Genomic DNA, 17,832 nt, shown 5'->3' with positions numbered 1-17,832 from the left:
TGTCCAGCTGCAGCTCTATTGATTTATATAACAAAACCATTATCCAACATGCACTTCCAACTCTGGGAGACCCAATCAGATCAAAAACAAAAATAAGTTGATATTCACACTGATGTCTGACTACAGCTTGTATTGAGAGAAGTCAGCATCCATCTTCCTCACAGCTGGCTCAGTCACGTCAGGCCTGGATGAGTGAGATACACCAACAAACTCCTGTGCTGCCAGCTGGGAGCGACTGGCAGAGCGGAGTCTCCCGGGACCCTCCACAGGGTCATTAAAAAGAGATTAAGGTAGCTGTCACAGTGTGGTGGATACTGTAGATCGGCTTATCTGATGCAAAGGTGAGAGAGGTGCAGTCTCTCCCAAAGGGGCTTCCCCCGTGTCGGACAGGCCGGTGGGAGCCAGGACACCTGCCTGCCTGATGGAAGTGCAGCAGCCTCTGAAAGGGGCGGAGGAGGTGGAGCAAATTAGCTGAGCATGTACAGTATGTGTGTGTTCCTTTAAATTAATAAAGTGTGGAGCTTTTCCCTCCCCAGATAATTTACGCAGCAAGTAACACTGTTTAAAGTTGATACAAAGGTAAAGAGCTCACCCATGTCCTGCTGACTCAAATATTTCACTACTACAGATAGCTGGGAATAGTTATGATTCATACTTTGATTCAAATCTTCCAGCAGTGCCACATTAAAACATTTTGGATTAATTTGTTACTAGAGCATCAGATCCTTGCACTGCATCTGCATCAGATTATTTCAACCTCATGGTATTGGCCTCTTCCATATAGGCACGGCAACACAGTGAAAACACAGACACTCCATAAACAGATCAATAAGGCTCACTGAGTCAACTATTCATTGCTATAAAGAGGGGCAATTTAGGAGTGATGCAGTGCAGTGAATGAACCTCGACACCAAACACACCTAAAGAAACTGTCTACATCCCTTTCAGAAATCTAAATATGAATCATATACATATAGCTACATATATCTCTCCATCCCTCAGACCAGGATTGTACCATAAAAGCACAATATGACAATGTATAAGGATTAGGTTTCAAATACTGTAGCATAAAGATCCCATTGAAGGAGAAGGGCTCCTCAAGAATGGCCTTTAAATAATCGTGCCTCTCAACCTCGGTCTGGGAATGATCTGTGAACAACTAAATTATATCACGGCCACAATGGACCACCAGGCCAGAGATGTCCACAGGGCCGGCACATTAAAAAGGAAGAGGATCAAAATCAAGGGCTGGATTTGGAAACAGCTGCACAGCATCAATGCGAAGGGCAGTATGGGGCCGTGCAGGTCCGCTGCGGCAGGAGCCTCCCTGCTGAGGGCAAAGCTGCACAGTGACAAAGCTGCTGGCTTGGGGGGGGGGGGGGGGGCAGGATATCTCACTGGACAGGGAGGACGAGGACGGTCACATGTGAGGGAAATGCTGATGGAAACATTACATGGAATGGTTTAGGGATCCACTTCAAAACAGATAACAAGTAAAGGCAATCTACAAATTCTGAGCAAGGATATCTGTATTCTGTTGGCTCACTAAAAGGAGGGAGCAGTACTAGAAAAGAGACAAAAAAAACATGCTTTTTTTAATCCTGTAAAACAAAAATATATTGTTAATTTGAAAAAAAAAAAAGACTAATTTTTGGATCACAAAATAGTCTTCCCCTTTGAACAAGTTAAGAATAGGCAGTGTCTTGTTTTATCCTCGACTGTGTGACAGTCATGTAGCCATTAAGACTCTGAACAGAGTGTTTAAGGAATATTCACAGTGGGAGCCTGAAAACAGACCCAGGTTTAGATGTCGATAATACCTATAATACCCATCATCTACAGTCTATGGATAATACACTATATCATGTAGGAAAAAGCCTTTTCTGACTGAGGATTTAACAGACTCCCATGACAGTATGATAGAGTGTAGCCTATACACACACCAAAATCTCCCCAGAAAGCCCAGCATATGAAAATATCTCAAGAGGAAATATCAATTCTGCCCTTGTATACCACAGTGTCACTAACTTTTACCACACTCTCAAGATCGATACAACTTGTGTTATTTTTTTCACCTTGATGTAAAAAAAGAAAAAAAAACTGTCATCAGTTCATTGCCAAATAGAAACGCTTCGATGAAGATTTAGTAATCAAAACTGCTTCCCCACATTAAAGTGAAAGAGCAAGAAAACCTGTTTGTCAGGGTGTTTGTGTTTTACGTATTAGTCCACTGCTTTTAATCTGAAAACCTGTTCTACAAGTAAATGGGTGCTAAATTTCTAAAGTATTTGTCTCCATTACAATTATACATCTGTGGAGGACAAAGTAAGAAAATGACTGATGATTGTTGTTCCAAAAACTGAAATTACTGATATATTGGCATCAATATGTTATTATTAGAATAGATGTGATACAGATAATGTCCTGAATTATGCCCAAAGAGTTTGACGAATTGACTAAGATGTGTTTGTAGGTTTGTAGCTGCAAGTATGAAACCCTACATTAAAATGATCCTGCATGGAGGTAGAAAACAAAGTGTTGCAGTTAACCTTAAGAACTAATAAAGATCGTATACTTTAACCACAAGAGAGGCTTGCGGAGAATTTATTTGAATTTGTGAACTGGCAATGTGCTATAGAAAATATATATTTTCTGCTTATAAAACATGAAAACATACAGATGACCTGCATATCGCCTGTGTATAATCTGTTAGTATAAACACAATAGAGCCCTTAGGAAAAGTTTCAAATGTGAAACTAAATGAGCAGAATCAACACTTGGTATCAGAATGTAACAAAAGAAATCCAAATTTTCATAACGTCAAAAAAGAAAATCAGCTTAACAGTACACAATAAAGGTAGTGTTGATGTTTTTAATACATGGTTAACTGTACACAAGGAAAAAAACACCATAATTAGACATTTTGAAATTATATCCCTTTTCATTAAGAAATGAAGTTAATACTAGAATCATTTTTTCCATAGTGAATGCATCATTTATATTAGATCACACAAGAAATAAAAAATGAATTAAAAAGTTATTAGCAGTGGACTGAGTCCAACGCCCAGTTGAGTCCACACTGTGAACTCAACGGGGCATTAGGGAACTGGGTGGTACCAAATAAGACAATTTTTGATCATAATACTTAAAACATAAAAAAAAAAGAAACTACAATTAATTATTACACAGGTAGAATTCCAGAGGCTTAGCAGTCTTGAATATTTCAGGTACAGAACATACACAAAAATCTACCACTTCTTATTTTTCTCCATAGAAAGATGCAACATCAAATTTCAAATTACACATTCACCATCTTTGAACATTTTCAGTATGAAAACAGAACAGAAAAAGAGGGACAGTTTTCCTGCGATAATGACTACAGGAAAAAATATCATTTCATATCTATATGAAATATATATTTTTAAATAAACTAGTCAAATATATGAGCATATATACATAGTTTTACAAGATAGCAAAGGCAAAAAAAAAACTATTTGCAACATCCCCCTAAATCCTATATCAGATCACTGTAATAAATTATCCATTACATTTCCATATGCCAAAAAAATACATCTTAAAACTACAAGTTAAAAGTCTGTCAAAATATTAGAGAACCCATCTTTGTTTCACAAGTGAAATAAGATATTGCACCTTTTTTAAACCAGAGTACAATAAAATGACAATGAAAAACAGCATACAAAGCACAACAGGAATTAAATTAGGAATTGACTGCCATTTGCTGGCATCACTCCTTTTTACCTTGTAACAAAAATACATTTCCTGTAACAAAACATCACAGTTTCATTTCACTGAATTATGTAAAAGGAAAAGAAACATATTTTACACACTCTTTTAAACATCTTATGACATAAAACAAATGTATTCAAGACTGCTAAGCCCATAATTATGATTTCATTGCAACGGAACTAGAAAAAATAGATTATATTGCCTTTTGAAATGTTACAACTCCTGGGTTCATTTTGGCGGTACAATCTGAATCAAAAAGGAAAATATAGAAAACAAAACAGCTCTCTCAAGTCCAAAAAGGGATCCCAGATACTGTCCATTCAAAATAACGGTGTATATATATAAGTATTTAGTAACAAATAAATGTTCCTGATTTAGAAATATTATTTTATTGTATAAGTCATCCTACAGCTAGTGTTTCTCTCTAAGAAAAAAAAGTCTTCAAGGCGTTGCAAATCTAGAAACCTCTGTTACAAAAGGTTTGTTTTCATCCTCTCAGTGATTCAAGTCTTTAACTAGGGCATCTTCTCTAATGATCCTGTAAAAGAAGGACATCAGTTTGTTAATCATTTTGCACAGACTGGAGATCTACAGAATATTTACCAACGTTACCAGTACTGCCTCTCAAAAAACCCTAACAGTTGATCAGTACAGCTGAACTTAAACGATGTCACCACCATAATCAAAGGTGTGATATTTCGTTGAGGTGCTGGATCTCACCTGAAGGCCGGGGGCCTGTGTCTGTTGTGCTCCCTGGCTGAAGTAGGCCACCGGCTGCCGGTAGAAGTCAACCCAGGCGTTGTATTCAGGATTAGAGCTCTGCTGGGACGCAGGGCCGGCAGCCTGGCCTGGACCGGGATGAGGGAGGACAAGAGGCAGTGAGGAAGGAGAGAAACTAAGCGCTAGGAAAACTACACCGGGGCATTATGGTCGATGGAGGATTTAAATCGTACATGGGAGTCACAAATACTCACCCCAAGCTTTGCTGTACTCGGGGCCGGAGCTTTGGGTTTGGCTCTGCTGACCTGAGAGCAAACAGAGGAGCAATCACTGCCTGCATACTTGATGCAAACATACTTTACATTTAGCGCTGCACTTTCTGTTAGGGGACTTTGTTTAAAATGTCCAAATTCCAATTACATTTCTATTTCATTTGTATTTTATAAGTATCACGTGTTAAATACAGCTTTTCCACTTTTCAAACCAAGTATCATGTTCAAGTTTAGGATAATGATTTATGCTAAAATTTTCAAATCAAATTCTACAATGGCAGTGTGAACCAATAAAAGGGGAGGATAGTCAACACAATAGGATACACTACCATCAAAAACTGGGTGCAAGTGTAAACAATAAGCATAGGAAAAAATTCAGAAACACTACAATGTTTTCCTGAGAGCATGGCAGCAAAACGAAACGTGCCGGGGGATGAGTGATAAAAACTAACCCTGTTCTTCTCTCCCTGAGTGACACTTGCCTAGCTTTTTATAATACTGCTCCCAGTCCATCTGGCCCGTCTGGGATCCATTGTGACCTGAAACCAGACACAGATCACACTGTTTGAGAACAGAGTTACTGAAAGTGGGCTTGGTTCCTAACTCTTCCACGTTCTGCTCTCATCGCCAATTCCTCCTCCTAACGACTTCCATCGACAGCGAATTTAAACTCTCTCCATCTAGAAGAGAGGTGGTTAGCCACAGGGAATGTGAACATCTCATCTCAGTCTGCAGAAGAAGTTAAATACACTGCAGCAATACAAAATTCAACTGCAAAACTAGCCTCAGTGTGTCCTGAGATTACATTTCACTAGCAATTAAACAATTGGACAGTTGAATCTGGCAACTTTGTTGGAGAGGAGAACTGTTGTTGTTTCCTCACTCAGTAAGGTAAAAATAATCTTCCAGTTGGGTTAGCATCTGTTGTCTTGACTGCCTGTTGCATTAAGATATCTGGTCTGGTGGTTCATGATTAATTAAGCACCTTGTCCAGAATAGATATGAATTTATAACACTGACCCAGAACATCTAAATTATGTTATGGCCCGGCTCTTGGCCACAACAGAAATGGAGACACACAATTTGAGGGAAAAGATGATCAAATATTTATTAACAAACAACTTAGAAGACTAAAGAATGATACAATGGGGTGTGTTACTTTACTTACTGTGGTCCTGTTGCCCTTGAGGTTGCCATATCTGAAATGTTGTACCCCATCCTCCAGTCATGAACGTCTGAGGCCCACTTTAAACACAATAAAGAGAGTCTGAGCAATGTCCAGTTTTGACAGACTTCAACATTAATTTCTTAACGAAGACACTACTTTATACTTTAACAACATACTTTGAGCCAACAATAACTGCCCAGTATGTAGCAGATGCCATGTAAAACTATATGTAAATGTGACATGGTGAGGAAGAGAGAAGTTCAGCAAAGATCCCTACTGTTGAGGAGGAGTGGTTGGTCCTTGGTTGAAGGGATTCATGCCAAAACTGCTGTTGCCCCCCATTCCTGGGGCCTGGAGCAGAGAAAGGGAAGAGGAGGCGAGTGAGAGACCACACTTGTGTTTAAAAAGAAGCCAACAGGCAAGGTCAAAGGGCAGGGCTGGGCGCTGATGCACTCCATTAAGTCCATTTGATGGATTCTTCATGTTTAACCCCTGGTGACATCCTGCTGGCCACCGGGACCACAGGAACCCAGCTCACCCCGGCAGCTCCCCGCATTGACATGTGCGCTCATGAATATCAGCCCAGACAATAGCATTTTGGGGGGTACCGGGGGGGGGGCCAGACCCAGACCACCTACCCCAATTCTCTCATCGATCAGCTGGCGGGCCTTATCCAGCTGCTGCGGGGTGCCTCGGATGGAGAAGATGCGCACGTTGGGGTCGGTGTTGGGCGGCGGGTTCCTCTGAAGCTCCACGTGGGCACGGGACTGCTCTTTGATGTTCTTGATGGTTTCTCCACCTGGGGGGGGGGGGGGGAAATCAAGCGATGAAGAATTTTCAACGATCAGAGCAATCAAAATACTTATTAATACAAATTCATGGCCGACCTAAGAATTTTAGAGTGTTAATGTACTCGCACTGTCCTTTTACGGGACCGTCCCCGCTCCATGTTGGCTCGCCTGACAGAAATGGCGTGATAGTGCTACCTTATGAGACGACGGCATGTGTCTCACCAGTTATCTACCATTCTATCTTAACATCCATGCAAATCAGGAAACAAAAGAAGACATCCCCCCCCCACCCCCAACCAGCTCCTCCAAATCAGATGCCAGCTTCCCGACGTGTGGGGAGAGCAATTACACCAGCAGGGAGAAATGAAACATAGCTGGCAGGAGAAAAGGGCCAAAATTGAAGCGTATCCTCCTTCTGGGATATCGTTTGTCTCTCTTTTACCCTTTTCATTCTTGACTCTGTGTTGTCCTCTGTGATGAGGGGAGGGAGTGTACGGGGGAATACAACTGCCCCCCCCCCACCCACCCACAACCCCAATGCCCATTTCAACGAAAAGGCTGAGGGTGCTTCCCGGGGGGACACCGGGGCTGTCCCAACATCAATTACACATTTGTTCACTGGTGGCTGACACTCGGATGACCCTGGCTGACCTCGGAATGAAAACGCTCATCAAAAACCTCTCCTCCTCCCGTAGCCTATTCCCTGCTGCCAACAGACTGCACATGGGCCATTAACCCATTGTCAACCAAATGAAACTTCTGCCTTAATGAAGCCATTATGAGCTCCTCTAGTCAGACAGCAGAGACCAATGAAGACCCTGACTATTCATTTCATGGACTGGGCTGTAGTGAGGACAGATAATACGGGCCTTATTAATGAGACTGGTTTAGTGAGCTGGAGAAAAGGAGGGGATACAAAAGTGCAACTGGTGACGGCATTTAGGGCCAAGCCAAGGGACTGGTTAGCTGCTGGTGTGTGTGAAAAAAAAAAAGAAAAGCGCTAAGGCCTCAAGGGAAAATAAAGTAACATGAAGAGAATGTGTAACATGGAAATTTCCAGTGCGACTGCAGCTTTACATCCAACACCCAAAAATTATAAGTAATGAAAATAGACTTATGTTTTCTGTGCATGGCAGTTTCTGTTAAACATTATTAGCCTGGTTGCCATCTCTTTTACTTTTCCAGGCTAGAGATAAAAAGAAGTATCAAGTATTACCTGCTCTTAGATATTTAAACTGAAAAGTTGCACCTAAGAAGGTTTAGCAAATTTCCAAAACCAAAAGACAGAATTTATTAGTCTGCAATATGAGATTTTAAACCCTTATGGGACTGTTTCGCACAGTAATATCACTATATATCTACTATAGCGTGCTTGTTATGCCTCTTGCACTGAATTCTAGCCTGTAATAAAGTCGGGGCAGGTTGGTGGGTGGCTTGATTCATCAAGCAGTGTGTGTGTGCAGGGGGGGTCAAAACAGAGGGGCAATGGGCTGCATATGGCATCGTAAAGATATTAATCACCGCACCCTTTAAGGGATGGCTGACAGCACCCAGACCCACCGCCATCTCCACCATATTGGCCCACTTCATATGCTAATGCAGAGAAAGGGGGACGCAACGCCCAGGTTTATTTGTTTCCCTCGCCCCACTACATTCACAAAAGCCACTTGACATTTCTATTGCCGTGTTTTTATCTTAGGTAAAGAGGCCCCCTCGGACCCCGCCCACCACTGCACGCACGCACACACACAGACACTGTGGGGACATGCATGCACATACACTGCGCGCACACACACACACACACACACACACACACACACACAGCTCCTTCCAACGCAATGGTCAATGACTTTTAAATAGCTGGCAATAGAGTGGGCATGAATAGCCAATAAGCTAATTCCTCCTTTTCATTCCCTCGCTGCACTCTATTGGGCTGAAAGGCCCTCATTAGATGCCAGGCAGCCTTCCACATGATTGAGGGCTGTTATTATGCACCTTTAACAATTAATGTCACATTACACGCATTATCCCCGTCATTAAGCCCTTAGTGAAACCAATGAATGCCACTTGTGCTGTATACATGAGCCCTGGAGGGAGAATAGGAGGGTGGTCACTCATCCCCTCTTCTCATCAGTTTCACGCAGTGGAAGAAGACCAAATGGTGTTCACTTAGTATGAAAGGGAAAAAACTATCTTGTGAATTGGCCATGTTGTATTTGAGCTGTTCATATGTAGTTTTACAATGATGAAATGTAAGTTCTCTGCAAGTCATGTCAGTATATAACGGAAAATATACAGAGGAGAAGACCTCACATTGAGGAAACGGTTAAGCACACACACACTGATCAGTAGTTTGTGTGTTATATTTAAGCTAGTAGTAAAAAAAGACTTAACTGCATAGACGAAGCAGAAAGAATGAAGTTCATCGAGATCTTTACAACATCTACAGGTGTTTAAATCTGTTCAACACGTGACAAAAACCCGGTTTCACTGATGAGAACACTTTCCTCACCTTTGCCAATCACCAAGCCGCACTTGTCGGCAGGTACGGCGTAGGTCACCTCCTGCAGCCCGCTGGGCCCCCCCATGCTGCAGTCGCTGCGGCCTCTGCGTCCCAACATGCCCCCAAAGCCGTCCCGCTCCTGTCGGGACGAGGAGACAAAGAGTTAGGAGACACACGAAGCGCTGGAGAGTTTCAGTCTGGCTGCCACTGGCCAAAACAAAAAACATTTGCTGGAGAGGTCAAGGAAAAAACAATATTCTGATGGACTTACCAATAAAACAACAAAATATTTATTTTTCCTTCACCATGCCAGATTTTCTTGTCCTTATGGTCGGAAGCTGTTGGCTCTAAGCCATGTTAATAAAGGCTTTTTAAATTTCAAGCTTTTAGTCTCGACCCTCCTTTACTTGATTTAGACTGCCTTGGACTTTGTATATACAGCTCAAGAGTTTTTTTTCCCCTCACTGTAGATTTTTAATCTTGGAGCTACTATTTTCTCCAGATTTTCTTGTGTTGGTTGTCTCTTATATTGTTGTTCATCTCTAGAAATTTGAGACATTTAAGTCCAAAAACATTATACATTTTCACTCAAAATATATTACCACAAAATATGCATCAACTCTGCCAATAATCAGTTATATAGATATAACAATGGAATTCTTTGCAGTCCCAAATGAGTTCAGCACTTTAAGAGTCAAACGCAACTTTTGAATTCAACAATTGCCGTATCATCGTAAGTTTTAGTTACACCTCCATAAGAAGAATGTGTGAGCTGACAATGACCACTGCATGAGATAATGTGACTATTTATTATATTTAGTATTATATTGTTCCTTGCCAATATGTGATGACAGTGGCATATTTTTTGTTTTGTTTTTATAAAGTCTGGTTTAAACTCTATCAACAAGATTTGTTTCAACAACAACCTCCTTTCCAGATTGTTTACAAAAAAAAGAAAAAAAAGAGAGAAAAACAAAACCCTAATTGTTTCACCTCATACCTCATCAGTGAGGGGTTCATGAAGTCCATCATCTTTTGGCTGCCATTTTATCAAATAATGATAAAATGGTAGTTCATGTATGAGCAGGCCAAAGCTGTCGACTCTCTATTATAAACTCTAAATTATAGGTCACACAATGTAGGATAAAAATAAAAACAGTCCTATGAGAAATCTTCATTCATTGGGCAGATCACTACACACACACTTTGATTAGCTTGTGGTACATTTTCATGTTGGAAAAAACACCACATCATCAGATATCTGATGAGGACTGACCATTATATTGTCCAGTCTCTTGGGGACTCTGACACTGGCAGCAAGTAATCAGTGTGCTTGTTGAAGGCAAATGGTACCGGCCGTTTCATGACCGGGGAAACCCGATTCAACAGTTACTCAGAAGTTACTACAGGTGTTAATTTCTGCATCTTTTTTCTCCCTCCGTGTCTCTACACTTGGAGCGACCTGATGGCTCAAAGCAACAATTTGGATGTATTTATTAAAGTGATATACTTAATACTTCATGTTTTTGACCCTCCTCTGTTCATCCTCTTTAATTTTAAATGTTTGTCCTTTGAACCAAACTTAACCTCAGAATGATTTTGTAGTGACACTAACTTGACCTAAACTTTTAAACACTAATTTCTCAAACTTTCCCCTCCGGCAGGACATGCCCCGCACTCCCCCAGCTATAATGTGTCTTTGGGGCTTTTGTCACCTTTTGACCCCTGATGTGTTTGCATCAGTCAATTTGTTCACACACACACACACACTTTTACTTTGTGTGTGTGTGTGTGTGTGTGTGTGTGTGTGTGTGTGTGTGTTCTATTTTCTTTAAAGCCCCTGTAGGATGATCTAATGATTCTAAGTTTACATTTTATTTGAATTAAGCAAAAGTAATTCCTGTGTTAAAATAAATGAGTTAGATAATGTCAGAATCTTACTGAATTGGGTCATTCCGTCAACCAGAGCTCCCCGGCTCAAATTTTTGATTTTGAGAATTTTTTTCCTGGCAGAAGATATACATAAATGATGAAAAAAGTCCAAATACTAAAGCTCACTGATCATTATTTACCGAGTTTCCCCCAATTTTGTAGTGTGGGGGGTCAAAACGACCCAGAATTTTCGCCTATGATTTGGAGCAAGTTTAGGGGTCTAAAGTCAACACTGAGAAAGGTATCAGCTCCACCATTTTTCTTTTACAGAGAGATTTCTAGGTAGACTACAAGATTCTGGCCGTTTTAGCACTTGATTTTGTGATGTGTGCCTATGGCAGTGGCCGAAAAACAGAAAAAACACATGGGTGAGTGATTTTTTGGAAAGTCTAAATATTAATCGCTCCAAAAGTATCAAAGATACCTCAATATCCTTTAACTTCCTGGTTAAAAATAAAAATAGCTTGGTGTCTATGCATTTAGAAGGACCTGGGTGGTTTATTGTCTTAAATAATGATCTGTGAATATCGCTCCAGAATTAAGTAAGTCAAATTTGACATGTTTTCAAAGGTCAAAAACCAACTGTGCGACACATGGTAGAAAGCCAGTCTTTTGTGTCCATAAAGAAGAGGTTCTGAAGTAAAAATAATATAAAAATTGGAAATGTATCTTTTTCCTTGAAAAACAATTATGGCAAATATGACAAAAAAAAAAAGAATTCGGGTCACCACGTAAATGACGTCTCCTCTCGCATTTCAGCAGCCGGCACGCATGCACACCCCTAAAATAACCTTTAACTGGAAATATGTAGCGTAGAGAGAGCAGCCCTCACAATTATATTTTCAATTGTAAATTATTAATGCAAACCAGTTTTCATTCTAAATACATCAGTGGGATTTCCCGCTTTATGCCAGACATGTATGCAGGATTTATAAGAAATACACGCTATTTCTGCAATCAGGTGCAGAATTTTGAGCCTCGTCAACAACGCGACTGTCAAAGTGAAGCAGTTTGTCATCTGATGAATCTCCGCCCAAAGTAAACAGAAGGGCTAAATGACAATGTACCTATCACTGTAGGTGATAGGTGCGGACCACATACCTGAGCTGTGTGGACCAGCTCGTTGATGAGGTGGACGGCATGGTGGCAGTGGTCCGGCTGGCCCATCACCTGGGCGATGCGCTCGGGGCTGACGCCGTCATCTGGACAGGGAACAGGAGGGAACAGAAGAGGCTGTCAGCTGCTGTCATATCAGCCTCAGGACTACATAGGTACACACTAACAAATATTCAAGTTGTGACAAATATACTCTACACTTTTACCATGTCCACCTCCTGTTGTGTATAGAGAGACAGAGAGAGAGACAGACAGACACTATTTTGGTGCAGTTTTTTACCTGGCTATGTGCTAAAATGTCTTTTTATCTCACAATGTTTTTATAATTTATTATGTGACTATTTATTATTTTCATTTTTATCATGATGTGTATCTTTTAAACTAAACACTACTGTGATGTTCATGCATTTCAGATGACTTGTCAGCTGCCATGTGAATACTTAATAAACTTAAATTCAAACCAAGAAGTATAGGGAGCAACATATGAGCTGATATGTTTTGAACTTTTTGAACAGGTTTGTAATTCAGAGTCCAAGTCAGCAGTGAATAAGCAGGAAAGAATGGTAAGCTGACTGCTGCTGTGGACTGGAACAAACTTCACTCTGCGCTGCCCAAAAAGCCCATGAATTCTGATGGTTGTCGAGCTCTGCCCGGAGCTCATCGACGGCCGGATGTAGATTATACGCGTTATATTGGCTGTCAAGCACTCAGACCCCCACCAAGCTGAGGCCGTCCACCTCAAACTGCTTCCTATTGCCTACTACTGATACATTTCAACTTATTTTTTATGGCAATGTGGTCGGTGTGTTTTAGCATTAACAGAATGATGCCCCACTGTGGCCACGTCTGTCTCTAGGGCTGCAACTAACGATTATTTTCAATGTCGATTAATCTGTCGATTATTTTCTCGATTAATCGATTAGTTATTTGGTCTATAAAATGTCAGAAAATGGTGGAAAATGTCGATCAGTGTTTCCCAAAGCCCAAGATGACGTCCTCAAATGTCTTGTTTTGTCCACAACCCAAAGATAGTCAGTTTACTGTCATAGAGGAGTAAAGAAACCAGAAAATATTCACATTTAAGAAGCTGGAATCAGAGAATTTTGACTAATTTTTCTTAAAAAAGTACTCAAACCGATTAATCGATTATCAAAATAGTTGGCGATTAATTTAATAGTTGACAACTAATCGATTAATCATTGCAGCGCTATCTGTCTCTAAAGAAAACTGAGCCTAAAAATGTGTCTGGACAAAACAAAATGCTCCTTTAAATAAAGCAATTCTACTTTTTGATTTGTAAACTGAAGCTTGAGGTGCATCATATAGAATGACATTTTTAAGATTAAGAAATGACACTTTTCTACTTCTCCATTCTACCACTAGCACCAGGCGGTCTGGGCGATCTCCTGACCTTGTTTGAACTGGATCCTGACCCCAGCATCATTCTGAATCTTCTTGATCATCTCTCCGTTCCTGCCGATGATGATGCCGACAGCAAATCTGGGCACAACCACCTGGACAAAGAGGACACAGAGAGAGAAGGAATTCAAGAGAGATTTAAACTGTAAGCTCTGTTATTTCTCTGTGTTTTATTCTGTCTGAATGAGTCAGAATCAACTCAGCGGTCCAACATTAGGAAAGAAGAGAAACAAGCCCTTACATCCAGGCTGCTGCCCCCCATTTTGGATCCAAAGTCTCCCCTTCCAACTCTGAACTCCCCTTGGTCCTTGTCCCGGATGAGCTTCACCACAAGTTCACGGGCTTGCTGGAGACGCAGATCACAGAAAAAGCTTTAGAATCAATAATAGATTTTAACAAACTGTTATTGTTACTATTTATTGCGTTTTTGGTATTTTCACCCAACATGTGACACGTAGCATAAGTACTTTCCAGAGCAGAAATTCTCAAAAGCAAAAGAGAGGTCTACAAATTTTTGAACGGAACACTGGAGGCATAAAATGTGTAAAATTGAGTGTAAACTGGAAAGATAGCGGTGCACACTGAGCTTCTGCGAGGCTGACCTGCACTTTGTAGGGATCCCCAGTGATTCTCAGGGGCTTGTCTGCTCCAGTGGGCATGGGGTCATCCTGAATCATTATCATCTGCACTCCTGTTCTCTCCTGCAGGGGCACATCCACAGAGGAGCAAAAACACACACACACACACACACACACACACCAAAGCATTACCTGGGGCACAAATCCCCACTCACTTTGAAGGGTGGGTGTAAATTCTGCCACTTTGAAAAGAATAGGGTTTAGATTATATGTAATATTGGTGAGGATGACCTATACCAAGAGGCAAATACCTGTAGACCACTACTTGATGCTGAAATTATATTCATCCAAATCTTGTGAAAATAGATGGAAAATGCAGTTTGGTTAGATTACCACCTGGTCACAAGGTCTTAAAAAGTAGAAGTCTATGCAAAATTTCTACAGTTTTCTTTGGAATAAAGTGGCATATAAGAACCAAAAAAAGCAGCACCCAAATCAGTTCTGTGTCAGCACATTCTCAAAATTAATTACTAATGCTTGTAATCAGTCACTTCTGCTCAAGTTGTGCTTTGCTAGGCTTTAGCTGTCCACTACACAGCACTGTGTTGAGACAGAAACTGCGAAACTAATTTATTTGGCCTGGTAGAAAACCATCTCAGATCCCTGTGGTGCATCACACAGGTGGATACTAGGAGGTGCAAGAAGAGGCAAGATAATACTCACTGTAAAGCACAGCCTTAGTTACTCACTGACTACGTTTACATGGACTGCAATAATCCAACTACTGACCTTATTCTAAATAAGACAATATTTCGATTAAGGTGTTTACATGAGTTGCTTATAGAATATTCCATTCATATTCCCGTTTACATGCTACAGAGCATAGTCCGATTGACTGAAGACGCACGCCCACATTACGTCCCTACGGCCGAGTTTCCCTCCGGAATTTAACCTGAAACCCTTTCTGTCATGTTGCTACCGTGGTAGGGACAAAATGTTGGAACTTCTTTTTACCGGTGGCAGTCATATTTTCTTCTGTAAACAAGTTGCGCAACACTTGCTGGAAGCTAGAGCATGCGTCGTCAAGCAGTTGGATTGCCGTACGTGTCGCAAAATGCTGCGAAAACTCTGTTAACTTAGTGCGATTAAGGTGTGTACATGTCTACAATGCACTTCAAGGACGACGCCGTCCTTCTAGCTCTCTGTTTCTCTGTCTCTATCAGTGTGCATGTAAACGCACTTGGCATGACCTGCTGCCATACCTGCAGTTGTTTGATGGTTTCTCCTCCCTTGCCGATGACCAGGCCCACTTTGTTGGCGGGGATCAGGATCTGCTGGATGGAGCTGTTGCCGTCCATCTCGTTGTGGAAGCCCGGACCGTACCGACACTGCTCCACTATCTCACTCAGCAGCCTCTTGGCCTGACTGGGGGTTGACAAACACAGAGGCAGGGATTTGAGACAGATTCCCTCACAAATCTCATCACAGTTACAGATCCTACACAAAAACTTTCCTGTGTCAGATATTGTTTAGCGGAACGCGAAAGAAGTGTTGAGTGTTTCGAGCCCTCACGGGAAGAGCCCTTGAGGGCTCGAAACGTTGTATTTTTTATGTAGAATAAAGTAAGCAAAATATTGGGAGCTGCCACAGTGTTGCGAATCTTTTTTGAATTTGCATGAAGTAATTATTTCGACTCAGCACCTGGAAAAGAGATGTGCGTGTGTTCACTCTGATTTCTCTGAAACGACTATTCACCACAACAGAGCTTGACCTCAAATCTAAATTCAACACATTTGTAGAAGTTCAGTGCGACTGTTACAGTTACATTGACTGATGGGACTTACTCGATGTTCTCTGGGCTTCCAGTCAGGGTGCAGGGCCGGTCCAACATGCCTCCGCTGTCTGTAACAAAATAAACACCAACAGTTAGAGAGACAGCACTCCCACACATACACAACCCAAATGAGCATGTGCACACACACAAATTACCTTTCATGTAAAAAAGTTAACTACTTAATCATTCACTGAGAGAAATCTAGGTTGGAGGATCTTGATAGTAAAAGTGGAGGTATATATACATATATATACAAACACTTTGAGTGAGAAGTTAGCATTGGTAAAAATCTGCAAAAGACACAAAAATGTATCTGGTTCCCCATCAAGGTGTTCCTCAAAGCTGTGACAACTGCAACAGCTTTGTGATGATGTTACCTGTACTACTGGCTACTCACCACAAGACAGACTGATTATGATTCAAATGTTATATTTTGCAAAATTTTTTCACTGTGTAAACAATCCATTTGTTAAATTTAACTTAATTTGTTTAATTTAATTTGTTGTAAATTATTGCACCTGTAAGTGCAAAAATTGCTCATTTTGTTCATGTAATTGTATTAGCTTTGACTCTGCGTGTTTAGTCAGAGGCAATAGTATAAATATTGTACACTTGTAGACTATGTGATTTCACATCATACGGTCAAATCCAACCCTGCAAATTAATTCTTGCAAGTAATTTATTTGCATTTCAACAATGTTAGAGATTGTGATGGTGAAGCACAAATGGACGATTTGGACTACTGAAACTTAGGAGACTCTTGATTTTCCACATTCTTCAAGATCTGCAGAAAGCAAGACCGGACACTTTTTGGATTGCTTGACTAAGAGAGATTCAAGCAGTGATACAAATTGAAGTTAGATTGAGAATTGGTGTCTGTGGATCCTTTCTGCAAAACCAATTATTTGGTGCCATCCTTACCATTTTATATCTAGGAACGCTTCACCTTGTTTTCTTTTTAATATCAAATAAACAAATCAGTAAGAACCTGTAAGCAGAGGAAATGTTATCAGTCTTCTAAAGGCCCCATAAGTTGCATGTTCTTCATAATTATTTAATATAGGGTTTAGAATTTGGATGAATGGATCAAAATTCCAAAATAGCAACAATTCATACTTTATTATAGATACTGAACTAAAAGCTTATTCCAGTCTTGCTTAATTGTGGTTATGAATAGTTGCTTTTAGAATGCTTTTCACTGAATCTATCCGACTTGTGCTGGCATATCAACTCAGTATAGTCAAATGAAAAATAAACCTAAAAAAAAACAAAACGGGTTTGCAGGGTTCATTTTGGAAGGGTCAAATTGGCCCCTACTACTTTTCTAAGGGGTCAATGTCTTCTCTGAGGGAATCCACAGAAAACAATGATCTGGAGATTTGGTCACACACATTGAAATTAATAACCCATGTAATTAACAAATGCTACAGTTTTCTACAACAGGTGATATAAAACAGGACTACAGAGAAAACAAGACACTGGCTTCGGCTAGGGCAGGAATTGGGAATTTCTGATACCATCAACACAGATACTGAAAAAGACCTTTTTTTTTTTAAACTTAATGTAAATGAGTTATAAGTACAATTTTTCCCATAGAGCCAAATCTTTCCCCCTGCAAGTGAATGCATGTCAAACATGCAGTTCTTAGAAAATGATGTAGATTTATTATGCTACAACCATCTCTGTAAAATGTAGTTAATGATTTAAATACAAAGCTATCACATCGTTACTGAAAGTGTGTTGTTAAGGATG

The 17,832-nt window shown here is 40.6% G+C and overlaps 1 protein-coding gene across 1 annotated transcript in view; it reads right to left on the bottom strand.

Moving 5' to 3' along the window:
- Positions 1 to 2,858: 2,858 nt before the first annotated feature.
- The window catches only part of fubp3 (far upstream element (FUSE) binding protein 3), a 33,530-nt gene continuing 18,556 nt past the window's right edge, over positions 2,859 to 17,832 (bottom strand). The window contains exons 6-19 of the mRNA XM_071515643.1: positions 16,091 to 16,148; positions 15,509 to 15,671; positions 14,271 to 14,369; positions 13,910 to 14,014; positions 13,661 to 13,763; positions 12,235 to 12,335; positions 9,211 to 9,340; positions 6,546 to 6,706; positions 6,185 to 6,258; positions 5,908 to 5,984; positions 5,222 to 5,278; positions 4,722 to 4,772; positions 4,468 to 4,595; positions 2,859 to 4,285 (exon numbers count right to left, since the gene is read on the bottom strand). Coding sequence (XP_071371744.1) covers positions 4,277 to 4,285; positions 4,468 to 4,595; positions 4,722 to 4,772; positions 5,222 to 5,278; positions 5,908 to 5,984; positions 6,185 to 6,258; positions 6,546 to 6,706; positions 9,211 to 9,340; positions 12,235 to 12,335; positions 13,661 to 13,763; positions 13,910 to 14,014; positions 14,271 to 14,369; positions 15,509 to 15,671; positions 16,091 to 16,148 — 1,316 coding nt within the window. The 3' untranslated portion in view covers positions 2,859 to 4,276. The remainder of the gene's footprint in view (positions 4,286 to 4,467; positions 4,596 to 4,721; positions 4,773 to 5,221; positions 5,279 to 5,907; positions 5,985 to 6,184; positions 6,259 to 6,545; positions 6,707 to 9,210; positions 9,341 to 12,234; positions 12,336 to 13,660; positions 13,764 to 13,909; positions 14,015 to 14,270; positions 14,370 to 15,508; positions 15,672 to 16,090; positions 16,149 to 17,832) is intronic.

Source organism: Centroberyx affinis, unplaced genomic scaffold (genome assembly GCF_046629955.1).
Source record: "Centroberyx affinis isolate AG114_WGS23_722 - 3 ecotype Tasmania unplaced genomic scaffold, CSIRO-AGI_Caff_v1 ptg000363l_1, whole genome shotgun sequence".
NCBI lineage: Eukaryota > Metazoa > Chordata > Actinopteri > Beryciformes > Berycidae > Centroberyx > Centroberyx affinis.
The sequence above is the reverse complement of the archived record's forward strand: the minus strand, read 5'-3'. Positions and strand labels throughout refer to the sequence as shown.